Source organism: Lissotriton vulgaris, chromosome 10, assembly GCF_964263255.1.
Source record: "Lissotriton vulgaris chromosome 10, aLisVul1.2, whole genome shotgun sequence".
Taxonomy (NCBI): domain Eukaryota; kingdom Metazoa; phylum Chordata; class Amphibia; order Caudata; family Salamandridae; genus Lissotriton; species Lissotriton vulgaris.
The window spans coordinates 506,611,833-506,638,499 of record NC_141698.1 but is presented as its reverse complement, the minus strand read 5'-3'; the positions used below and the strand labels follow the sequence as shown (position 1 = coordinate 506,638,499).

The 26,667-nt window shown below is 49.4% G+C and overlaps 1 protein-coding gene across 1 annotated transcript in view; it reads left to right on the top strand.

Moving 5' to 3' along the window:
* Positions 1–26,590, top strand: part of ATF7IP2 (activating transcription factor 7 interacting protein 2) — a 280,782-nt gene extending 254,192 nt beyond the window's left edge. Inside the window, exon 11 of the mRNA XM_086941363.1 lies at positions 24,474–26,590. Within this exon, the coding sequence (XP_086797489.1) occupies positions 24,474–24,911 (438 nt within the window). The 3' untranslated portion in view covers positions 24,912–26,590. The remainder of the gene's footprint in view (positions 1–24,473) is intronic.
* Positions 26,591–26,667: the final 77 nt, after the last annotated feature.

The window sequence follows — 26,667 nt, the reverse complement described above, 5'->3', positions numbered from 1 at the left end:
AGTTTTTATCCTGGTGGGGCAGGGTGGAGACCCTCAAAATGATGAGTTCGAGGCATGTGGGCTGCTGAATTCATATCTGTGCATAGATCGCCGCCTAGTATTGGGTCCGGATGATTGCACATTGTTGTCCTGGAAGAGTCTTCGAAGTATCACGAGATAGGTGGCTCCTCCCCTGGACTACAGTGCGCATGGGCATCGCCTCCATCCCCAGATTGTTTTTTTCCGCCATTGGGTTCGGATGTGTGTCGGTTCCCTCGGTCGGAACCGATAGTTATTAACTTTCTTCACTCGCGACCAAAAGGTCTTTAGGCTTGGCGCCGGTATCGTTTTCGTTCGGGTTTACTGTTTTCTCCAGCTCCGAACTCTCGCTGCCCTTCCGCGTGCTGTCGGCGCGGACGGGCCTACACGACGCTCCAGACATGGAACGGACTCCGTTTAAACGGTGCCCGGTTTGCAACGCGAAATACTCGCACCTCGACGTGCACCCAGTGTGCAACACTTGTCTGTCGCCGGACCACAACGAGGCCAGGTGCATGGCCTGCTCAAAGTTCCGGTGCAAGAAGACCCTCAAGATTCGTCGGGCTGCGAGACTCCAGGCCAAGCTGTCGGCGCCCCCGCCGGACAACATCTTCGAGGAAGAAGTCGGAGACGACGATGTCCAGCAGGTTTCGGACTCTAGCCCCGCGTCCGATGGGGAGGCCTATGACGCTGGGGACGAGGAGTTTGACGAAGCCGACGACGAGGTAGGGGACGACGATACGGCCATTGCCACCGTGGGGGATAGCTCCGAGGAGGAGCACCCCCGGACTGACTCAGGGGTCGACCCCCATTCTGCGGCCCAGGTCGAGGGATCGCCTTCGGGCCTTACCCAAGACCCTGTTATTAGTCCAGCAGCCCCGCCTACGAGCCCGGCCACGGACATTTTGGAGGTGCCACTCACATTTACAAAAACGAAAGTGAAGCCCTCGGGTTCAACAGCTCCGGCTTCGAAACGGAAAGTGAAAGCCGTACAGAAGGCTCTGGAGGCGTCAAAACCTAAAACATCCAAAATGGCCGACAGTCCCGCCAACATGGCCGACCCTAAGGCTTCAGGGTCGGTGCCGAAGGCAAAGTCGTCCGACGCGGCTGCGTCGGCGCCGAAGATTGTCGCAGTCGACGAGCCGAAGAAGGCTTCGAAGAAGCGTCAAGGCGATCCCAAAGCTCTGGCTTCCCCGGCCCCGGCCGTCGGAGCCAAGGATGGTGCCGCGTCGACTCCGAAGACGGTGCCTCTCGCCGACACCACTCCCAAATCTGAGAAATCAAACGAGACGGTCACTCCCTCTCCAGCCTTTACGAAGAAGGTCCAGGAGTCCATGCAACGGATTCGAAAGGCCGCAGTGCTTACCGACCCTGAGGCTGGGGTGTCGAAGCCCGCGCAGAAGCCGTCCAAGGCACAGACGCCTATCCGCTTCACCCTACCGCCGAAGTCGACGCCGAAGGCCTTCGCTTCGAATCAGGGGGCGGGGGTGCCCTCGAAGGAGGTGTCGACGCCCAAAGCGTCTCAGGTAGTGTCTAAACCTCGGCTCCAACCACTCGCGGAGGAAGAACGTCGTGAAGTCATCATCGACGCCAATACTGGGAAACTGTCCCTCCTCAAAAGAAAAATCACCACAGAGCCGGTGCTGGAACACTTTCGCATTCCTCTAAAGAACAAAAAGGACTCTGCGGGTACTTCATCGCCTCTGACGCCGGCGTCCCCAGGTGACCTGCCGCATTCCCCAACTCGCTCTACCGCGGGGGATGACAACGAGGAGGAGGTCGAGTACAACTATCCGGCGTACTCGGATCCGGAGGAGGAGCATGAACCTTGGTCAGCCGGAGGCGACCCTGAGGACCCGCAGTCGGGTCAGGAACCGCATCTCTTTGCGGCAAAACCTTCGCCAACGGAGGACTCTGCTGCCTTCAACGCGCTAATCGAAAGAGCTGCGGCTAACCACGATGTCGAGCTGCACTCCGATCCTGTGGATGTGGACTTTTTATTTGACACTTTCTCTGTGGCCGGAAAGTCAATCAAAACTTTGCCAATGCTCAAGGGAGTGCTCAAGCACGCGCAGGAGGTCTTCAAGGAGCCCACTCGGGCACGTGTCTTCAATCCACGCATTGATAAAAAATATAAGGCAGCGCCCTCGGATCCAACATATATCAAGGGACACTTGCCACTAGACTCTTTGGTTGTTTCCAACGCTCGCAAGAGGGCGAACTCACAGACAACTGGTGACGCTCCTCCCCCGGACAAAGAGTCGAAAATATTCGAGGCCTCAGGGAAGCGGATTGCTGCACAGGCAGCTAACATTTGGCGCATCTCGAACACTCAGGCCCTACTCGCACGCTACGATAGGGCTCATTATGACACCCTAGAGGCACTACTGCAGCACTTGCCTGACCAGTACAAGGAGGCAGGGGAGATGTTCATTCAAGAGGGAAAGCTCATCACAAACGCTTCCATAAAATGTGCGCTAGATGTGGCTGATACGGCATCCAGGGCGATCAACACTAGTGTGTTGCTCAGAAGGCATGCATGGCTTAGGATTTCAGGGTTTAAACCTGATATACAAACAACCATCCTAAACCAGACGGTTAATCCTGACCACTTGTTCGGCCCTGAGGTGGATGCGACGCTTGAGAAAATGAAAAGAGATACAGACACTGCTAAGTCTATGGGGGCCCTTCAATCTCAGCAGTTTCGGGGTAGCTCCTTTCGCCGCTCCAATACCAGAGGCACATCAAGGGGTCAGGCATCGCAATCCACCCAGTACTATAAAGGCAATACCCAAACCTCATACACCAACAAGGGTAGAGGTGGCTACAGAGGCAACAACATCAAGGGCAGTGGACGTGGAAACAACAGCTCCAGGTCCACCGCCGCCAACAAGCAGTGACGCCTTGTCACTGCCCCCCGACCACACAACACCGGTCGGGGGGAGACTCCAGCAGTTCCTGCCCGCGTGGAGATCCATCACCACGGACAGGTGGGTCAAGTCTCTTATCCAGTACGGTTACTGTCTGGAACTTACCTCCACTCCACCAAACATACCTCCAAGAAGCCGTCCCATGTCCGGCGAGCACTTGCTCTTGTTGCAGTAGGAGGTTCAGGTCATGCTGCAAAAAGGCGCAATAGAGCTCGTCCCACTGCAGGAAAGGGGTACAGGAGTTTACTCTCTGTACTTTCTAATCCCCAAAAAGGACGGTTCCCTGCGGCCCATCCTGGACCTCAGGCCCCTCAACTGGTACATTCTCTCGGAGCATTTCCATATGCTCACGTTGCAGCAGGTGCTCCCTCTGCTTCAACAGGGGGACTTCCTGGCTACGTTGGATCTAAAAGACGCATACTTTCATATCCCCCTGCATCCTTCACACAGGAAGTATCTCAGATTCACGATCCCAAACCAGCACTACCAGTTCAGGGTTCTGCCGTTCGGGGTCACCACAGCGCCAAGAGTCTTTACGAAGTGCCTGGCGACTGTGGCGGCGCATCTGCGACGCCAGAACGTCCACGTCTACCCTTACCTGGACGACTGGCTCATTCAAGCAAAAACAGAACAACAGTGCGCCGACCACGTGTCCCGCACCATTCATCTCCTGCACGATCTGGGATTCTCTCTGAACTACCCGAAATCCCATCTCCAGCCCGCCCATGTACGACAGTATCTGGGCGCGACAATAAACACTCTGGCAGCCACTGCGCAGCCAAATGCAGTGAGAATCGCCAGTATCCAAACGCTGATCCAACGATTCAGACCTCAACACTCGCTTCCAGCGAAGGTGTTCATGCAGTTGATAGGCATGATGGCCTCCTGCATCTCCATTGTCCCGCACGCGAGGCTACATATGCGTCCGCTTCAGGAGTGCCTGGCACGTCAGTGGACTCAGGCTCATGGGCAACTGACAGACCTAGTGTTGGTGAGCGGTCGGGCATACAACTCTCTGCATTGGTGGAATCCACAAAACCTTTGCAAGGGCCGACCATTCCAAGAGCCTGTGCCGCAGATTATCCTGACAACGGACGCTTCTCTCCAGGGATGGGGAGCGCATGTACTCCACTACACAGTGCAGGGACTATGGACACTACAGCAAAGGAAGATGCACATCAATGTGTTGGAACTGATGGCAATCTTCATGGCCTTAAAGGCGTTCAAAGTACAGCTGTGCAACAAGGTCGTGTTGATCCGGACGGACAACATGACAGCCATGTACTACATTCAGAAGCAGGGAGGCACACACTCTCCGCAGCTGTCTCATCTGGCTCAGAGCATGTGGAAGTGGGCCATTCAGAGGAACATCTTCCTCATGGCGGAGCATCTCCCGGGCAAGGACAACCAGATGGCGGACCTGCTCAGCAGGCACAGCCATCAAATGCACGAGTGGGAGATACATCCATCAGTACTCCAACCGTACTTCCAAAGGTGGGGTCATCCAGAGATAGACCTGTTCGCCACAAAGGAGAACGCAAAATGCCAAAGCTTCGCCGCCAGATTCCCACACCCGCAATCACAGGGCAATGCGATGTGGATGAACTGGTCAGGCAGATTTGCGTACGCTTTTCCCCCAGCACCTCTGATACCGCTGGTGGCACGCAAGCTCAGGCAGCTCTCGATGACTCTAATCCTGGTTGCTCCGACGTGGGCTCGCCAACCATGGTACACCACGTTTCTAGAACTGTCCGTGGTACCGCATCAAAGGCTTCATCTCACTCCCAGCCTTCTGACGCAGAGCCATGGCGACATTCAGCACCCAGATCCGCAACAGCTCAACCTGGAGATCTGGCTCCTGAAGTCCTAGAGTTTGGCTACCTCAATCTTCCTCCCGATTGCATGAACATCATTCGGGAGGCAAGGAAGCCCACTACTAGAGCTTGTTATGCGGCTAAATGGAAGAGGTTCGTCATTACTGTGTTAACCACAATATTGATCCGCTGGATGCTTCCATTCAAAACATCATTTGTTACCTGTTCCACCTGTATCAATGCAATTTGGCGTACTCTTCCATCCGCATTCACCTGTCTGCTATGGCAGCATACCTTCAGAACAGGCAACACCTGTCACTTTTTAGGGTTCCTGCTATCAAGGCTTTTCTGGAAGGACTCAAAAGAGTCATTCCGCCAAGGACCCCACCAGCTCCAGAGTGGAACCTCAATGTGGTTCTTACGAGACTGATGGGTCCTCCCTTCGAGCCACTGCACTCTTGTGAGCTACAGTTTCTGACTTGGAAGGTTGCTTTCTTAGTAGCAATTACATCGCTACGGAGGGTTAGCGAGCTGCAGGCGCTCACCATCCAAGAACCTTTCTTCCAGGTACATGCTAACAGGGTTGTGCTCCGCACTAACCCTAAATTCTTACCCAAGGTTGTGTCTCAATTCCATATGAACCAGACAATTGAGTTGCCGGTGTTTTTCCAAAACCCCGAGACGCTGGCGGAGCGGATGCTCCACACCCTTGACGTTAAAAGAGCCTTGATGTACTATGTGGACAGGACAAAAGATTTTCGCAAAACCAAGCAGCTTTTTGTTGCTTTTGCCTCACACCACAAGGGAAACGCTATCTCCAAAGCTGGGATCGCTAGGTGGATTGTGAAATGCATTCAAATCTGTTACGCTAAAGCTAAACGCACTCTCACTATCCCACCAAGAGCCCACTCCACCAGGAAGTTAGGGGCCTCTATGGCTTTCCTAGGTAACATTCCCTTAGAAGATATTTGTAGAGCAGCCACATGGTCTACCACACATACTTTCACTAAACATTACTGTGTAGACGTGCACTCCAAACAGCAGGCAGCTGTTGGTCAGGCTGTTCTCAAGACACTTTTTCAGACTGCTGCAGCTGGCACGGGCGGCCGCCGTTAATGGAGGGACTGCTATGTATTCTATGCACAGATATGAATTCAGCAGCCCACATGCCTCGAACTGCAAATGCTACTTACCAGTATGCATCTGTTCTTGGCATGTAGGGCTGCTGACATTCATATTGCCCACCCTCCTCCCCGGCGCCTGTAGTAGCTGCAGACTTCATATATATATATATATGCTCAATAGCATGGTCATCACTCACATACTTCACTCCATCTCTGCCAATGGCTAAAAACAATCTGGGGATGGAGGCGATGCCCATGCGCACTGTAGTCCAGGGGAGGAGCCACCTATCTCGTGATACTTCGAAGACTCTTCCAGGACAACAATGTGCAATCATCCGGACCCAACACTAGGCGGCGATCTATGCACAGATATGAATGTCAGCAGCCCTACATGCCAAGAACAGATGCATACTGGTAAGTAGCATTTGCATTACGCCCCTAGTAAATTATTTAATCAGCATGTTACCCATGTTGCTTTCGGATGATTTCCTTTCCAGGGTACATAAACTCTTCAATAATTTTATTTGGCAGGATAAGAAACCGAGAATTTCCCTGAAAAACTTCAACTGCCAAAAGACAAAGGGGGGGTAGGTCTACCTAACTTTAGATGTTACCAGACGACATTCTTGGGCAAGCAAGGAGCAAATTGGTTCCTTAATCAACAAGAATACACTCCTGTGTGGGTTCATGTGGAAAAATCCATCATTAAAAACCTGCCACTTTCCGCTATAATGACTATGGATTCTTCGGCCTTTACTCAATCAAAATATATATTTCTCAACACTAAGCGGGCTCTACTCAGCCTTGAGAGGCACTGCAAAGCTAAAATAAAATTCTCCAAATCAAACCTATCATCGTTTTGGTTTAACCCGGCTCTAAAGGATGACTGTGGACTTCTCTTTTGGGAGGACTGGGCTAAAAATGGTTAGAATTTGGTGCAGGACATTTACGACGGTACTTCCCCGCTCCCTTTTGCCACCATACAATCGCAGTTTGATCTCCAACCGCTTGACTTTTACAACTTTCTACGCCTTAAAGCACTTGTCTCTGCCAGAGCCATTGTCCCGCAGCAACCCACTCTATGTACCAGGCTAGCTCACATTATGTCACAGTGCCACATGGTATCATAAATGTATAAACTCATATCACCGTTACCACAGAAAACACATAGAAAGTGTGAGAGGGACTGGGAAAACGAGACAAACTCCTCTAACCTGACTTTTGATTGAGACAAGATTCATCTCACTCCTTTCTACAATAAAATATCACCGATACTATCCCAGATCAAACTTATGCTGATAAACAGATCCTACTGGACACCTGAGAAACTCTTTAAGCTCAAACTTCTGGACAGCCTCCTTTGCTGGAACTGCAAAGCACACGTGGGTAACATGGCACATATGTTCTTTTACTGTCCGTTGATCCAAACATTCTGGGACAAGATTTTTGCCTACATCCATCACACCTTCCACTACCGACCACCCAGGGACTTCATATATATTGTGCTAGGAGCGATTGACCCGAATATCCCTAGGGAACATGACGGACACCTCCTAGACCTAATGCTCACTCTGGCGTGCAAAATTATCCTGAGCAAGTGGAAGAGCGCTTCTGACGTCTCCTTCGGGCACTGGCAGGAATGGCTGTCTTCCCTGAGGGGTGCGGACAATGACGTTTTACATTCATCCCCCTGGCAAAAGCCTCACTCCAAACTCTGGAGTCTGCTCGACTCATTGGAACTCTGTTATGACCCACCTTAGGTGCACTGCCAAAGGACCCACTATGTCCCTTCTTGGTCGCTGCTGCTATATCGGGCATTACTTCCGGTATGTATGACATTTGTCCGGACTCAAGCAGTTTCTTCAAACCTTGTTGCTGCTACTTGATCTCCCCCCCTCTCCTCGTCTAACCTCTTCCCCTCTTCTTTCCTCTTTGTCTTCTTTGTCTTCTTAGTTCTTTCCGCTCCATGAGACAGAGATTGTTTTCTATGGATATCTGATACAATGCTCTCTCTGCTTTACAATTATATGGATCGATTATGTATTTCCCACGGATGTATTATGTCATTAGCATCTTATTATTTCCTGCTGATTGCATTAACTGTACTTATCCATGCATTGTTCATCGTATCTCTCATGCGAGTTAATTATTGTATGACTGCCTTCTTTTTCTTTGTAATCTTATGTTCTTGAACTTTAATAAAAAGATTTTTTAAAAAAAAAGGTAAGTTACAATTCCCATTGCTAATAGATTAACATTTGTTTGGAAACTTCGAAAAATAACTTAAAAACTGAAAATATTGCCTGCTGATTATTCATTCCGTCCCCCAAATAAAGGGATGCATTCTCCTATCAATATTTCAGTGGCAAAGGCTTGACTATGGTTGGTCAGTGTTTCCTTGGCAATATTCTAAACAAGCTCCACTTTGTCTAAACATAGCTGCTCTCCAGTTTAGGATAATGTATACTCTTTCCCAGCATCTACTTGACCTCCATTGATTCCACGTACAGCTCATCAGTGTCTTAAAAGTTGTCTACATATTTCACTGAGCAGTCTGTGGGGCATCACCCATCTTTCCCTTTTTCTTCACCCAAACCTTGCACCCGTCTGCGTAAATCTATTGTGTATTCTGTCATGGAAGTGGCAGAAAAAGGAGATAATCCTTCTCCGTGCTGCCACTTTTGACATGGAGCTCTGCCCGTGGAGTTGTCTTCCTACCTTCAGAAAAAATTCAAAGGTTGGTTTGCTGCCTATCATTATATTCTGCTCATTTAGCAGTACTGCAAACCCTAAAGATGCTTGTGCACTTCCTACACAATACAAAAGAATAGATATTCTTACTGATTCAGCATCCATCCATTGAACCATGGCCTTTTCAGGTAGCTACTGTGAGGCTTTGAATATTTAAAACAAACCCAAAAAGTACACCGTTTCTTCAACAGGAATTTTCAGCATAGAAGCACCTTGTGGTAAACTCAGTTCAAGTTTCACAGGCCACCACACCAACTTTGTAATTTAGGAAAATAAAAACGATAAATTAATAAAATTGATTAAACAAAACTGGTTATAACTTGGAGCACCCGGAGGCAAAAATATTTTGTGCAGACACACTTGAAGGGAAATAGCAACAACTACCAGATATCGGACTCCTTTCAGGGGCCATAGAGCAGAACATAGACTTGAACTGCAGACAGGGCTAAGTACAACCTCCCGCTGCACTTGTTTCTTACGGGTAGTACTTTCAAGCAGTCACAGGTTTCTCAAGAAGGTGGTCAAGCTCAGAATTCAAGACACCCATGAGCGCAATTTTGTGAGATAATGGGTTAAAAGGTCCTGATCCCTTACTGGTCGTATATATTGAGCAAAACATTCTCGTTCTGATACTTGCCCTTGACAGGGGGAAACCCCTAACCCCCTGATATAAACAAGGTTGTCAGGGCAATATTGGTTTCTCGTACTCCTTAGGAAAAAATTCCAATTAGACAATGGTTCATTTTGTAAGGTGTTTATCATTAGTGTTGTCACTCTATCCGTGAGAGCGAGTGGAAGAACAGCTCTTTACCAGGCCATCCGGCCTTTGGCTTTTGTCTTCCTCAGGGCGTTTTAAAAGTTATTAATTTGAAGAGTTGTTCTTGGACGATTTAGGTTCCTGATAATTCTCTTAGTTTCGGGCGTAATGCCGCTTCATAGTTTCGGGCGTAATGCCGCTTCAGATAGTATCAGTCAGTATGTGTAGATGATCTACCCCTTGCAAAATGAACCATTGTCTAATTGGAATTTTTCCCTAAGGATTACGACGAACCAATCTTGCCCTGACAACCTTGTTGACTCCTGAGCACAATATCTGATTTCTCAATCCTGTGCTTGTGATTTTTAGAGAAGAAAGTACTTTAATTCGCTCAAAACCGAGATACTGCACCCTACAATATGCAGGCACTAATCCACTAATGCAGAGCCACTGTACTAAGGTTATATGATCCCTCTTTTCCCCCTACCTAACCCCCTAACTCTGTATCAGGATAGTGCTTCAAGTATCGAGCACAGATGCAGTGCTACACATCTGGTGTTCAGAATTTGTGTCTTAAGTTTTATAGTTTCTAGTCCCAATGTTAGTCTTAGCAATGTGATGTATTTAGGCCTCTCCAGGCCTGATCGATCCCACAGCATGTGTCTGGCCGCTTCTCCATCTGCAAGGAGAACCGTACATTGGCTGTGAGTGCAGCAGCACTCTGGCTTCAGTCTTCAATGTAGCAGTCGTGGGCCGCTACGCAAGGACTGGCCTTTGGAAGGTTCTGTCATTGCTGGCAGCCCTCGATGATGGGAACCCAAAGCAGCCGTGGCAATGTTGACAGACTAGCCTCTTGCTGTTTTTGGTACTGGGGGCCGATATAGCAGCACCGCTGCAAAACCATCCCCCAGTAACGAAAACGCCCCCCACCATTTCAGCCTACCCGGGAATGCCCAATGCCCGCTACAGCTGTCTCAGCCCCTCAGCCAGGCATGTGGTTAGAAGTTGCGGGCCACCATTGGGACTTCTCATGTGGCAGGGCTGGTCCAACTCTAGTGGAACAATGTTCACGATCACATTGGCGGTTTGCTCAGGGACACTGCAGCAGTGCTGCAGTTCTGCCTCTTCCAGCACACTTCAGGACACTGGGCACCAGTAACTCCTTACAAGTCTCTCCTGGGCGCACCCATAACTTTAGTATCAGCAGCTTCTTGCTCACATGGTAGTCCACAACTCCTGTGGGGTTGGCGCCCTTCTTCCCTTTTCTGAGGAAGGACCGCTTTCAGGCACTTCAGGACAGGGCGAACACTCTTCATATTCCTTCCAGGTCAGACTCCAGATCATGTCCCATTCAGTCTCATACACTGTCTGTCCAGCAGACAACATCTCTTGTTGCACAACATTCCTCTGTGGAGCAACCCCTTCCATGGTCAAAAAGAGCTTGGAACTGGAACAGTAAGACGGATAGCAACTCCTACTTTGATACAGATTAAGCATACCAGGGATGTGTATATTCTGTCATCCCTTTCAGAACTGATGTGCAACAGTTCTTGTTTCATGTGTTCTTCTCCAGGCAGCCTTCCAGACTTTCCGTGGAGTAATTCTCCTCACAACAGGGTTGTATCCAAAGTGAAGCATGCACAGCAGAGGACTAAAGATGAAGAGGTGAGGGCATTTTGTAACTGGCTATCAGCAGCCGCAATAAGCAGTGATTGGAAGAGAAACAAGTCTGCCTCAGCTAAAGGACCTTTCACCCTCTTAACAACAGAAAATGTATTCCCAGACTTCCCCTCCTGTCTAACCATTGAGAGCACACCTTACGTGCCCCTTCAAGGCCAGGCCATTTCACATAGCAAAGGAGGCAGAGGCCTTCGAGCTCGCACTGGGATAAAAATAGGCTGGGCCAAAATGAACAAGCATTGGCATAGCCAATAGGTCTCACCTTTGGGGCCTTATAAGTGTTGCATTTCTCAAAGGAAAAAACATAAATCCCGGAACGCTAACCAAAGAACGTTGCCATGAATGCCTGGAGTCTTGCTATACCAAATATGAGTGAGTTTGCTATGGAATGCAATCGGCGCAATGAATTATGGAATATTTGCTCGGAACACAAAACGGGGGCAGAATCACTGTTTATGGTGCACTGTCCATTTGATGACAGATATCAAAATGAGGACGATAACATTAAACTATTCATTTTCTATTCCTAAATTAAGTAAGGAATCTATTGGTGCAAGCTAGATCTCCCTTGCCCTTACAGGCTTGCAATTAGAACACTCTGTACATATTTATCAGCTGCAGAGAAACAGTAGTTGTCACCAGTAGGGTTTGGTGTGTCCCGTGATATAGGGCGGGTGTGCCCTGAAGCTATGTTCACAAAAATAAATGCAAACTGTGGAAGGGCAACTAATATGACTAACTGGGCCCCAGCTGTGCTAGTCATGGACAGAGACTCCTCGAAACTCAGAACCAATTGGAACGTAATCGTGATAAAACTGAAATAGATACAGTGGTCGGGCAAACCACCCCATAACTACAAGAAGAGAAAATGCTTTTAAAAAGAATTCCGTGTTAGCAGTAAACAGCTGCACTAGATAGCAGCCAGAATGAATCATCCGTTCACAGGCGGGGAGGTCTGCGCCGTCCACCGGACCTAAAAGAAACAGGTTAGTATTAGATTCCTTACCTTAGAATATCCCCAGGCCTCAGACTGGATCCGGAAACTTTTGCGTAGCAGTACCCTTGCGCGTCGGTAGGCATCGTCTGCGGCTTCGCGTCCGTCGTTGGCGCCAGGATGACGTCGCCGGAGTACTTAGACGCCGCCCTCGCTGTCAGTTCTTCTTTTTTCCGCGCCAGCAAGCGCCGATCCGTAAAAAGTGGTACCCTTAGTCAATTTTTGACTAAACTATTTCGATCATTTTAGATCTTTCTTCGAAGGACTCCGACGGTGCCGGTAGGGATGGCCGGGTTCAAGCCCTGCGTCCACTGCAGCCGACTGATGTCGGTTACTGACCCCCATCGCCGGTGTCTACATTGCCTGGGGCCCGAACACGATGACAAGTCGTGCCCCGAATGCCGGGCCTAGATGTCGAAGGCTATGCGGGAGCGGTCCCGCAAGCGCCTCGAACTCCGGCAGTCAGCCCGCGCCGTTCGAGGTTCCGGTCCGGAAGGATGTCGAGGGACCGGTCCCGGGGCCGAAGTCATCACAGCTCGGAGAGTCGACACCACTCCTCGGGCTTCAAGTCCTCAGGTAAGAGGCACAAGAAGTCATAGAAGCGACATCGCTCTTCTGACTCCCCCCCCCGACGCTCGGGCGACCCCGCCCTCGTGGCCTGCTCCATACCCGCCGGTCCCCGGGCAGAACGCGATGCCGGAGATTGATGCCTTCCTCACGGCCATGAGGTCGCTCACTCCTCCGTCTGGTTCCGCGGCGCCTTCGGGCCCCGCGGCTTCGACTGGGAGCCCAAGCGGGTCAGGTGCTTCGACCCCGGCGCCGTCGGCGACTTCGGTCCCGACGCCGCAGGGCCCCGCTGGATCCGGTTCCGGATCCGGGTCGTCGCCAGTTGACCTTACAACCCCGCTGGCGCCGGCCCTTAGGGTGTCGCCCCCTACGCTGTCCCCAGACAACGTTGTCCCCGGTTCCCACCTCGACCCGGTTCCGACGTCGCATTCGATGTCGCGAGAAGAATTTTTCTTCTATGATCCGGGCCCCATCATTCGACCTTGAGTACCAGGTGATGGGTGGCGAGGCGGATTGGGAGGGGTCTGAGGACCCTCTGGCACGTGAGTGCCAGTCTTATCAAGACTGGGCAGGTGAGCCGGGGGATGCCAGTGGTTTAGACACTACGCCAGGCACTGGTTTTGTTTCCCCTCCTACCGTGGCTACGGAGAAGGGGGCTGCCTATAGTGTGGTGTTGGCGTGGGCGGCCAAGGCCTTATCCCTTGAACTCCCCGTCGCGGCCGTGAGGACTAACCTCCTCACTCAGGTCCTTAAACCACAAGCAAGCTCTTCGGAGCCTCTGTTGCTGTTTAATGAAGCCTGGTCTGACGTTCTTCTGGGCACTTGGTCCAGGCCAGCTACAGGTTCCCCTGTAGATAGGAACGTGGCCAGATGCCACCGCCCGGCTCCGGGCGACCCTTGCTTCCTGTCCATACACCGCACTCCCGAGAGCCTGGTCATACAGGCCTCTAACTCCCAGACCGCATTCCCGACGGCTCCCCCGATCGGGAATCCAAGAGGTACAAACAGTATGGTAAGAAGATGTTCTCCTCACTGAGTTTGGGGTTACGGTCAGCTAACACCGCGTGCCTCTTGGGCCGTTATTCCCACTCTCTCTGGGACACGGTTGTGGACGTGCTGCCACAATGTCCGGGACTAAACTCGCCCAATCCCATGCGGAGGGTCGAGATGCGGCACGGTATTCCATCCGGTGTGGACTGGATACAAAGGACTCGCTAGGCAGGGCGATGGCAACGACGGCAGCGATTCGTCGCCACACCTGTCTGAGATCTGCCAACTTTTCGGCTGATGTCCAAAACACCCTTATGGACATGCCGTTTGATGGGCGTTGCGCTTGAGCGCTTTAAGGACTCCAGGGCTACGGCCAAGTCCTTGGGCCTGTCGGCCCGCACCAACAAACTGCTGCCTTTCGATCCTTTTGTGGCCAAGGAAGGGGCGCCCCCTCACGTCCTGCCACCCATGGGCCGCAGACTAACATCCAGCATGGTGGCGGACGTGGTAACCGCCGTGGTGGTGCCCGGGGACAACAGCGCGGCCAGTCCACATCCACCCCCGCAGCATCCGCCTCCTAGTCTGAGCTTTCAGGCCCACGTGATGCCAGTGGGGGGCAGGGCTCGCCATCACCTCCTCCACTGGCGCACTGTCACGTCGGACAGGTGGGTGCTGCAGATAGTCTGAAGGGGCTACTCCCTCCCCTTCGACCCCTCCAGCCATGCCTCCGCAGTACCACAGCTTGTCGGGGGATCACTTGAATCTTCTGCGAGAGGAAGTTACGGCCCTCTTGGCCAAGGGGGCCGTCTAGCGCGTTCCTTGGCCAGAAGTAGGGTGTGGTTGCTACTGTACTACTTTCTGGTTCCCAAGAAGGGCAAAGGGGGCCTACGCCCCATCTTGGACCTGCGGAACGTCAACGGCTTCCTCCGGAATGAGAAGTTCAAGATGCTGACACTGGCTCAGGTCTTAGCTGCCTTGGACCCAGGAGACTGGATGGTAGCGTTGGACTTGCAGGACGCTTATTTTCACATCCCCGTCCTGCCGGCCCACCGGCGCTACCTGCGGTTCACGGTAGGCCACAAGCATTTTCAGTTTACCGTTCTCCCCTTCGGCCTTACCAGCGCCCCACGGGTGTTCACGAAAGTGATGGCGGTGGTCGCAGCTCATCTGCGCAGGTTAGGGGTTTCAGTCTTCCCCTACCTCGACGACTGGTTGTTGAAGGCGGGCTCGCCCCAGGTAGTCGTCACCCACCTCCAGACTACGGCCGACCTCCACCTGCTGGGGTTCTCCATCAATGTGCCAAAGTCACACCTCTGTCCCTCTCAGAAGCTCCTCTTCATCGGAGAAGTTCTAGACTCGGCGCAGTTTCAGGTTTATCCTCCCGAACATCGGGTTCGGGATATTCAGGGTCTGATTCCGATCTTTCAGCCGTTCTCCCGAATCTCGGTCAGGTTGACGCTGTGTCTTCTGGGGCCGATGGCCTCCTGCATCCTTCTGGTGCATCACGCCAGGTGGCGGATGCGGGCTCTGCAGTGGGACCTGAAGTTTCAGCGAGCCCAGCATCAGGGCAACTTGTCCGACCAGGTCTTGATCTCGGAGGGCACTGCAAGACAGTTACAGGGGTGGCTCACGGACCGCGATTGGGTCCGCAGCAGATCCCTCTCCCTACCCCAACCGGAGCACGTAGTTTTGACGGACGCGTCCCTCCAGGGCTGGGGGGGCCACATGGGAGAGGCGGAGATCAGAGGCCTCTGGTATCCGGCGGAGTCCCGGCTCCACATGAACCTTCTGGAGCTGCAGGTGATCCGGCTTGCACTGAAGGCATTCCTCCCCTCTGTCCGGGGGAGTGTAGTGCAGGTGTTCACAGACAACACCACCGCCATGTGGTACTGCAACAAACAGGGCAGGGTGGGGTCGTGGACCCTATGCCAGGAGGCTCTGCGCCTCTGGCAGTGGCTGGGACATCAGGGCGTGACCCTGGTGGTTCAACACCTGGCAGGTTCTCTGAACGCCAGGGCGGACAAACTCAGCCGTCGGTGCATGATGGATCACGAATGGCATCTGAAGTCGGACGTGGCGCAAGGCCTCTTTCAGCAGTGGGGAGAGCCTTGGTTAGATCTATTCGCCACAGAAGAGAATACGAGATGTCATCAGTTCTGCGCGTTGGAATTTCCAAGGCGGTACTCGATCGGAGACGCTTTTTGTCGCGAGTGGAGCTGCGGTCTGTTGTACGCCTTTCTGCCTATACCACTTCTGTCCAGAGTGCTGAAGATCAGGCGCGACCGGGCCCAAGTGATCCTTGTGGCTCCGGACTGGGCACGAAGATACTGGTATACCGAGCTACTCGGCAGGTCTGTCGATCCCCCGATTTGTCTGCCTCTTCAGGAGGACATTCTGTCGCAGCAGCAGGAGTACGGTCCTCCACCCGAACCTGTCCAGTCTCCACTTATATGCGTGGAGATTGAGCGACGGCAGTTAAGGCCATTTGACTTGCCTCCTGAAGTCTGTATTGTGATTCTGGCAGCCAGGCGTCCCTCAACAAAATCGGTATACGCCTGCAGGTGGAACAAATTTGTGGCATGGTGCACAGCAAAGGCTTTGGATCCCCTTTCTGCCCCTCTTTCAGAGGTTCTCCTCTTTCTTCTTTCTCTTGCCCAGCAGGGCTCTGCTCTGGGCACTCTGAAGGGCTTCTCTGCCATTTCTGCCTTCTTAAGGCTCCCTGATCAGCCCTCTTTGTTCAAGTCCCCAGTTGTAAATCGGTTTTTGAAGGGCATCAGTCATATGTTCCCTCCTGTTCCTTTTGTGATGCCTCAGTGGGACTTGAACCTTGTTCTGACTTATCTTATGTGCGCTCCCTTCGAGCCACTTCATAACTGCCCTCTTAGTCTCCTTATTCTAAAGACTGCATTCCTGGTTGCCATCACCTCTGCCTAGAGAGTGAATGAGATACAGGCCCTTTCTTCTCAACCTCCTTTCCTTTCTGTCCATCCGGACAAAGTTGTGTTGCGGACGCGACCCTCTTTCCTGCCCAAGGTAGTCACAGCCTTCAACATCAGGCAGTCCATCACCTTGCCCACCTTCTTTCCGCCTCCCTTGAAAGAGGAAGAGAGGCTCCACAGTCTGGACCCAAAACGTGCCCTCTCATTCTATCTGGATCGCACACGCCAGTTCCGGGTGGATGACCAACTCTTTGTTGGTAACGTGGGCGCTAAGAAGGGTCTAGCGATGAACAGGCGGACCATTTCTCGATGGGTCATCTTGTGCATCAAGGCTTGTTACTCTCTGGCTAGAAAGGAGCCTCCTGTGGGGCTACGTGCCCATTCCATTCGGGCCACGGCGGTTACTACTGCCCTGGGTCGGGGAGTCCCCTTGCAGGACATCTGTCAGTCAGCTACGTGAGCCTCGCTGAACAAGTACGCAAGGCACTACTGCCTGGAAAGCCAAGTCCGGAGAGATGGCTTTTTCGGCCGTTCCGTTCTCCAGGACTTTCTGGTGTGATCATTGGTTCGCAGACCCACCACCGGGGTTGGTATTGATGGGGTATCTATTCTAAGGTAAGGAATCTAATACTAATCTGTTTCTCTCAGATGCCGGTAACGATATATCTGTAAAACAGTAGTTAGTATTCGATTCCTTACCGCTCCACCCATCCTCCCCGTTCTGCGAACCGATAGCTAGGGTTAAGGCTCACCCCTTTCATGGCCCTAGTTTCTTGGCACCAGTGTTGGTTTTTATCATGGCTCTGTGTTTCTGGCGCGGAAAAGCTGTGTAGAAGAACTGACATCGGCGCGCGAGGGCGGCGTCTAAGTACTCCGGCGACGTCATCCCGGCGACGACGGATACGGAGCCGCAGACGACGCCTACCGACGCACAAGGGTACTGCTACGCAAAAGTTTCCAGATCCAGTCTGACGCTTGGGGATATTCTAAGGTAAGGAATCTAATACTAACTACTGTTTCTTACAGATATATCGTTACCGAAGGTAAGTAACTTGTGCATTAAGTAGTCTGTGAGCTAGGGCGGGTGGGGTATAGGCCTGTCGCTATGTCGCTAGAAAAAAAATACAAACCACGTGAGGGAAACTAAAAAACAAACAGCGAAGAGCAGGGAACTCCCTCATTGACGTGTTTACTCCGAAATCCAAACCAGAAATAAACGTGAGAAAACAAAACCAATTAAAAAAGCTTCTTTTAATCATAATGATAAATTAAAAGAACTAATTACAAAAAGGAAAGAGATTGAGTTGGGTACCCCTTAACTTCAAAGAGTAAAATCTACCAAATACACTGTGGTTTTATAAAGCTGCGCACCTCCAATGTTTATTGGAGTGGTCTAAAGCAGAGCTGGAAAGACATGGATACTTTCTTCATCACACGTGAGCTGGGTTCCAAGAACAAGAATGTTCTAGAGATTTTCAGGGTCACCACTGGGTCCTTAAGCCAGACATAAAACCGGCTCTGTTACACAAACTTTAACACACTGTGGAAAAATCCTTCTCAAAAAGTTTGACAAAAATGTATCTAATTTACAGGAACTATAAATTGCTTGAGGAAAAGGGTACAAAAAGCAAGCAGTACTAAGCTAAGTGGGAGGAAGAAAAGGGCGCAAATGTCACAGAGGACCAATGGAATATAATAATGAGGGCCGAAAAAAAGGTATTTCATGTGCTCAAAGCTTGGAGTCTTGCATCAAAATCCTGTATAGGAGACATCTTACACCCACTCACTTACTCACATGCAATGGATAAAACTACGTCAAATAGATGCTGGAAGGGCAGTGCAAAGAAAGTGGAGGCAACACACATCTTGTGGGCATATGAGAAGCTCAGGCTTCTGGAGCGACTGCAGATTCCTCACCTGTGATCCCACACAGTGTTAGGTGCACACATATGAGTATGTGTCTTACTCCTTTTCCATGCCCTCGGATGCAGAGCACGAACAACTGCAGTACTAATGTGCTGAATAAGAGTATAGCTGCCAAGATCGCTTATGTTTGACATTTTCATAATTTAAGTATTATGGGGACATTTCAACGACTACACGTGACACTTTCTCGCAAGCAGAATCATGCAGTGAAGACAAGGGAAACCTCAGAAATCATACTCATTACAACAACGAGAAACGCTAATAACTTGGATCCGCAATAAGAACAAGCGCGCGCCTCGCACGGCAGGAAGGGAGGGGGCCTGCGTGATTCCCTTGAGGGAGCATGCAGCAAGGCGACCATATGGCGCCACCATATGGCGCTGCGCGCTCCCGCAAGGAAATCGCCAGACGTGTGTGCCTTGCTATTACAAGCAATGTAACGCGTGCACGTTTTTGCCCCCAAAGCTGTGCCGATGGCATTAGGTCTCAATCCTGTGCAGCGCATGTGCGCTGCGTAGGCGAGACCAAGAAACGAGGATACTAGATACTTGCAGCCGGGCACTCTAGTCAGTGGAACTAACTTTACAGCTTGCAGGGGCATTCTCATCCCAACCCCAAATAACGTGGGTAACGCAACGTAATTAAAGGTTAGTCAAATAGACTCTTCTGATACAAGATAACTAAATATCCGAAAATATATCTACTTTAATGAGAATAGAACCTCAAAAGTGACTTTGCCTTCATTAAAAACTTTTATGAACTCGGTTGACAACTAACATGATTGTGTCTACTGCAGGCCTTTTGATGCCGACCACAAAGGGGTCAGGATCAGAGATAGAGGGCTATGGTCGCTATCCATAGTGGGTAGCACTTCCATATCCCACATATGGGGCCAAAGTTTAAAATCTAGGAGAATGTAATCGATTCTTGACGAATGGTCTACCCTGTTGAACGTATGTGCTCCACAAGGCTCTGAAATTGATCTACCATTCGCCGCCCTAAGCCCATATTGCATGGTGAGAGCATTAAGCTGGATTACCCGTTGGGACCACCTCTTTATAGGCGCTATTGTTAGGGAAGGAATACCCCTCTTGGCATCCTCCTCTGAGGTACCCAAAAAGTCATCTGTCGCAAGGGGCTCAAAGGTGCAGTTAAAGTCCCCGGCAACCATAACATGCATATCGTGAGAGCACTGACTAAGATCGTCTTCGAGCCCAGATAGAATTGGAGAAGGAAGGCCCCCTTATGTGCCTCTAGCATAGATGTTAAATATCTCCAGTGTAGGCCCTCTCTTAGGCCCCCTAACTGATAATCTCATTAGGTCAGGAGACTTGGTTTCTCTGAACTTAATTTGACACCCCAGGGAAATGCTGACCCAAATAAGAAGGCCTCCTGAGGGGCTACCCCTCCCCGCAGTGGGGGAGACTGCAGGAACAAAGTAAGTGGAATATCCAACCTTATAGCAGGGCTCCAGGCACCAGGTCTCTTGGAAAATACATATCCCAAAGGACTCAAAGATGTTCCAGTCTGGGAGATCAAGGTTTCTGGAGATACCCGCTATGTTCCAGCTAACAATCTTCATATTACTGTGTGCGAAGTCTAGCTCTACTGGAGGCTGCTGACGGGATATGTTAGTACCAGAACCAGTTTCCAGAGGTGAGCCCTCCATCTCAGCTAGCATGCAATAGTCTCCAGGTGGAGAACAGACAGGTGCAGACTTTTTCATAGGGCAAAGGTAAGGAGAGGGAGTGGACTCAGAGGATACAGATGGTTATTTAATACCCCCTGCTCAAACACCCTACAACTCACAGATGTAATGGTTGCAGCAGGTAACATCTCTTGTAGGTGGTGGGCGTCAAGTCAACAATCCCACCCTGGCCTGTTGATGCCTAGGCCTGAATTCAGCAAGAACAGCCATGTGGGGTGGAAATCATGATGATAATGCCCTCTCTCCCATTCTCTCCAGATTGGTGGGCTAACAAGATGATGGTTTACTGGATAGGAGTGGAAATAGCTGAGGTCCTGGGTGCTAATTCCCAAACTAACCTGGCTAGAATGATAGTTGCAGATATACCTTGCTACCCTAGCATCCCTGTTGACTTACATTAATTCTAAAGTCATCCTCCAGGTTTTTGGAATGTAGTTTTATTAAGGACTTGAGTGAAAAGAAATTGTCGAGAGTGGCTTGCTCAAATCTATCTAGCCTCTCCGACAAGACCTTCACTCTTTCGATTACCGGGAGTATCAGGGATTTCATTAATTTCTCAATTTGAGGGGAATTCAAGTGAGGTGCTGGCTAAGGAAGTAGGCTGTACATTGGCATTCTCCTGCTCAGATGGAGTACATGACAACTGACCATCAGAGAATGGGATCCCTTGTAACTCTGACTGAGTCTGCCTCGTCCCGACCCCCAACCCTGAAGATTTCGCACAACCCCTAGAGCAATTGCCTTGAGCTTCTTAGGCGGTTTTAGGAGGTTACCCCTACGGAGACTTATAGTTCTTTTCCTCTTAAGGGGCGCTGCTCTGACTATATTAATGGGCGCTACATCTGGTTGGACAGGGGGACTCTCAGAGTGGATAGAAATACTCACGGGAACAAGAGTTTCTGGGGGCTCAATCGGCACCCGTTCAGGTTGGGTGGCCGGGGCCCTTCGGAGTTCAAGGGCATCAAGTCTATCCAGGCTTGCCCTAATGGCACCAGATCTAAGTTGGTCAGCACTGGGAGAACCTGAATCAGAGAGCTCAGCTGTATGTATCGGGGAAATTGCTAGAGCCAGGGGCCCAATGGAAGAGCGTTTGTGGTTAAGCGGCTCGAGAGAGAGGCGGCGTTTCGTAATGGCAATCTCTTTCTCGATGACTGAAAATGCTCGAGTGATAAACTGGTCCATCGTGCCGCTTATATAACCACCCCACCCCCCCACCCCCCCCCCCGGACTTCCCAGAACGAGTTGTCATTGGCATAGGAAAGAACACTAGCAGATAAGTGCACCCAACAGCTGGACGAGCAGATTAAACTAACAGCAAAGAAAACAGACAGAAAGCCTGAAAATGTCCAAACTTAAGGGGGGTGGCCCAGCCCAGCCACGACCGGCCCCGGACGGCCACAGACGGTCCCGCCTTGTCCCGGGCTTCTCCCGGCGCACTCCCGCGCAGCGGAGATTATGGATCTTTAAATAGCGTCAGGAGGGGCGGTGCTCCAGCCCCGCTACAGGTGTGGACGGCCAGAGGGACTCCTGGTTGTTGGAGTCCTATGTCCGTAGAACACAGCTTCCTCGCAGTGACAGTCCGTGGGGGAAGGTGTCACTAATCCCCGTACTTCTCTGTTTGGGCTCACAAGCAACAAACACTCTGCACCCTCCTGCGCTGCGGCACCCGCAAAGCGGGTGCGGCGAGGTGATTTCAAGGCGGCAGGAGGGGCGGTGCTCCAGCCCCGCTACAGGTGTGGACGGCCAGAGGGACTCCTGGTAGTTCGAGTCCTATGTCCGTAGAACACAGCTTCCTCGCAGTGACAGTACGTGGGGGAAGGTGTCGCTAATCCCCGTACTTCTCCGTTTGGGCTCACAAGCAACAAACACTCTGCACCCTCGTGCGCTGCGGCACCCCTAATCACGTGGACCGGAGGGCGACCTACGTGGTTCTGCAACTGTATCCCGGGAGAGGAGGGAGGTCTACTGCCTTAGTATGTTTTTGTTTTTATCGGTAGGGTGTTCTTTAGACCCAGCCGACCGGGGCTTTTGGGATGGTCAGTTGCAGCTACGATCCTGCTCTTTCCTGTCTCTTCTGATTCAAATGTATTGACTGCAGTATTGTGGGAGGATGGGGACCCAGGCATTACGTAGAGGAAGGATGGAGGCAGGGCTACTCTTAGAAATTCAATGAGATCCTTGTCAGAAATCTCCTGCTGAGAACTTCCATATGTTGATGGCAGTGGTTGAGCCCTAGTTTATTTCTAAAAGTGAGGAAGCTTCTGGACAGGGTTTTCTGCTTTTTGTCAGTCTCTGGTTTACTGCTTCAGGAATGCTTGCAACAGCCAGGTGCAGAAATCTCGCTATTAATTTTGCCCTTGTTTTGGATTCATGGATCCAGCATCATAGTAAACTGCTTTAAGAGCCATCACTTTGCACGTAGGCTGTTTCTAAGAAGCTGCCAGAAAATGACATTTGAGTCCGCCAACCCAGCCGGGTCCCAAAGCCTTATACAGTGGATTCGGCAGCCCCTGTCTGGAAATTGAGTATACATTTGGAACACAAGATCTACTTGACAAAGGAAGTGGTGCATGGTAAAGTACTCTAAGGGCTGCTGTGTGAGTAGGTTATTGTCAGCCTGACCGCAGGTGAAAGGGCATGATCTGAAGTTTACACTTATTACTGATGGAGCTGAAAGTCAGCCTAGTCCCTAGAGGCCTACCTGTCTGCTGAAAGAAGAAGTAGAGTGTTTGGCCCTGCAAAAGGGGAGAGACTATCCAAGGTGAGAAGCCAAGCCTGTTCCTAGCATGAGGAACACCCAGAAGAAACTCACTGCCAGTAGGAGCAAAGTCGGGAGTCCCGTGTCGTGTAGGGTCTCGCAGTCGCCATGAGCTGATCCTGTTGCGAAATGCACAAGACATTAAAGTAAGATGCGACATTGTCTCATCCAGCCGCATGACGTGCCTGAAAGGCTGGTCCTGATCCCCCCCAGTGTCAAAAGTACCTCAAGAAGCTTTGCTAGCCAAATGGGGGATAATTTAACACAGGAAATACTATGGTGCTCGCCAATTAACGTGTGGTAAACAAACCCAAGTGGATCAGTATTAGCGGTGCTGCAGGTGAGGGGAAAACGCCAAAACCCTGCGTTATGAGACCAAAAGGTCGGCCCTTTACTGAGACCAGTTCCTGTGCACAGGCATACAAGTCACATGAAAGTTCAAAATATTTTTGGCGGAAAGATCGAAGCAAGTACTGTTTCTTTTAGTGTTCTCTTTTCTTTAATCAAAAGATACCCAAAGTCTAACCAACACGTGTTTCGTCTATTGGGCTTAACCCTTGACTTCTTCAGGGCTGTTATGCAGTGAATGGTATCTTAGACCTAAATACAGGTGGTAATTCTGATCCGGTAGGTCAAAAAAAGATCCAATTAATTACTCCCAAAGTCTATGTAAAAGTGAGCGAACTGCTGTGATTCTTCAGTTCAGGGCATCCAATATCATATCCAAATTAGTGATAATAGTGAGCGTAAATGCACGGTAAGCACTCCAAAGACCAAAAGCCATAGTTGGCCGAAATTAGGCCGTCGACAAAGTCTGAAGCAAGTACGCCTCAATTTACACGCACTCTCAGGAATGTGTTCTGCACCAGATGCCTCCAGATGCAGAACGCGTTCCCGGGAGTGTGTGTAAATCTAGAACGTCTAGAAACAGTACTTGCTTCGCTCTTTCCGCGAAAAATATTTTGAACTTTCATGTGACTTGTATGCTTGTGCACAGGAACTGGTCTCACTGCTGCAAGATGCTCCACCAGCACTGCTTCCACAGAAATACTCAGAAGTACTTTCTTTTTAACTAAAGATAACCAATGGGCTTGACACGGTTATTGTCTCTGTTGGTTGACTGTTGAGTTTTGAGCTCTTGTCCCGCAATTCCACGTTACCCGAGTTATGGGTGGAAAGAGTGACCTTGACCTAGTTTCATGAGCCATTGGAGGAGGTATGATAGGACACCAATGGCAAACAACTGCAACCACCATGTTTGTGGCCGAGTGGCCTCTGTCTGCCCTGTGGCCCCTCTAGTGGGTTTTCATGTTTTCTTTACCGTGTATTCGTTATACTTTGGAGATAGCCATCTCTGTTTTTTGTGGTGCAAAAACAAAATGTGAAAAACTCGCATTATAGAAATTAGATGGGCCTTAGTTGAGAGAAGCAACACATTTTACTTGTGGGGAATGTTCATTTTATAGGAATATAATTGAATGAGTAACTGAAAAGTAACATATATTTTTATGTTTTAGGCAATGGAAAAGTACTTCCAGCCAACGCTAACTCAGCCGGAACTCCGAGGTGGAGTGAAAGACAGCCTTCCTCCTCAGAAGATAGACCTAAAACTTACTCAAGTGCAAAATCCTAGAGGCATTGCTTTGTCGTGGAATTGTGCAGAGGTTGATCTTAGATGCTGTCCTGCTCATAGCTATTGCTTGTATGTGCAGCAGGAGGATTTAAAATGCAACAGATCAGAGTGGAAGTGGAAAAAAATAGGCGAGATAAAGGCGTTACCTCTACCAATGGCTTGCACTTTATCACATTTTGTAGGAGGGAGCAGGTATTATTTTACGCTACGAGCAAAGGATATTTATGAACGTTACGGGCCATTTTCTGACATACAGACAACATTACTGCCGTTGGAAATGTCTCATAATAGCACTGTTGCAAAAACACCAGGTCACACATAGCCTAAACAATTTAACAGCTATGAATTTATCTGTACTTGTACAGTAGTAAGTTCCACTCATATTGAGTTCTGATACTTTTCCAGATGTACTTTAAGAAATGTTTTGAAACGCGCTAGAGTTTTTTATACGTGCAGAGCAGTAAAGAACAACTCTGTTGTGTTCCTTACCGCTATATAAACACTTTGTATATATTGGGTTGAAACTGTTTTGATTTCCTAAGCAAGAATACTAATTTTGTTTCTAAAGAAACATCTCGCTCATTTGAGTAAACCCTTTCTTAGTGTCATTTCCCAGCACTTTTATCTGTAACTAAATGTCCACCAGGTCAGGCAAAATAAGTGTCATGTTTAATTGACAGTATTGTTGTATTCTTGTTACAGTATTGATGTATTACCTTTTGGAACAGCGCTTTAGGTTCATAGTATGTATGTAGGTACTACATAAAATAATGTATTGTTTTATTCTCCATCCCCAGTCCGAGTAATTTTCAGTACTTAGTTCAGAACTTAGTTCAGAACAACCTTGAAAGCCTTTCCTTTAAGTACCCCAGTTTGTCCTACCTCTGTCACATTCTTAATGTGTGGTCACAAACCAAAGCTGGTTTTTGCTTGTTTTGTTATCTGTTAACCAGTTTAAGCAAGTACTATATGCTTAAAAGGTTTGCATTATTTAAGCTTCCCTTGAGACAATACTATAAAGCTTGAAGACCTGATGCAAAGCCATATGTTGATGTTTAAGTTGGCAGTATGCACCACCTCTCTAAATTACTGCTTCTTAGACACACCAGATGAGAGAATATATATCAATAACTTTCACATTATGTAGCAGTGCTGTTTCAGATTATGTATAAAATGCACTGTACATATCTCTACTCGAGATCTGTCTGTGGAGTACATCAATGGGAATCTCGGTCGCAGAGATTTATTGAAAGTAAAGTGTTATGAGTCTTGCAGAAGCGTTCTCATCTGATTAGTGCATGCATTGACAGCAGGTGTCATATGTTTGCATTACTTCAACTACCTTAATAAGGATAATTGCTTATCCTTAACTAATGATCACATGGTGTTTCCCCTAGTGCCTAGTATCTGTGTTTTATAAATGTAGGGTCCTATCCAAAAATATGTTGTCTATTTAATTGTTTTGTCTACTCGCATTACACCACTTCACTCGAAAACTGCCCATGATGATTTGGTTCCTATGTAATTTGCAATGTTTGTCTGATGGGTTTGATAGCAACTTGCTGTAGGCTGGTTAAAGAATAATTTTCAAATAATTCTTCCATCACATCTTCCCACCGCCTTATTCGTACCCCCAGTTCTTAATCTAGAGAGACAGTCTGTTTTATTCTCTCATCCTAAATAATATTGAAACGTTCATACAAGTTTTTTATAAGCCCACTGGCTTAATGTTCTGGCACTGAATGCATACTGGATAGGAAAACAATTTGGCAAATATGTTTAAGGTCGTTTTTTGGGGGGGTTTGTTTTAACAAAATAGGTTTGATTTCATAATGAGATATTTGGTGTTCTAGAAATATGTTTTTTCATGTGTGACTTATTCTGTGAATTATATATTTTTCTCTTGACTAGTTCAACTCTGTTTACTTTTATTTTAAATGTATTTTTCAGCTTAGTGCCCAATAGTTTGTGGAATCAATAAAACAATATAGGTATCAAAAACATTCGCATTTATTTACTGTTGGACTTTGGTTTGAATGTTGTATTACATTGTTCTCCAGATTCATAAGAGCTGAATT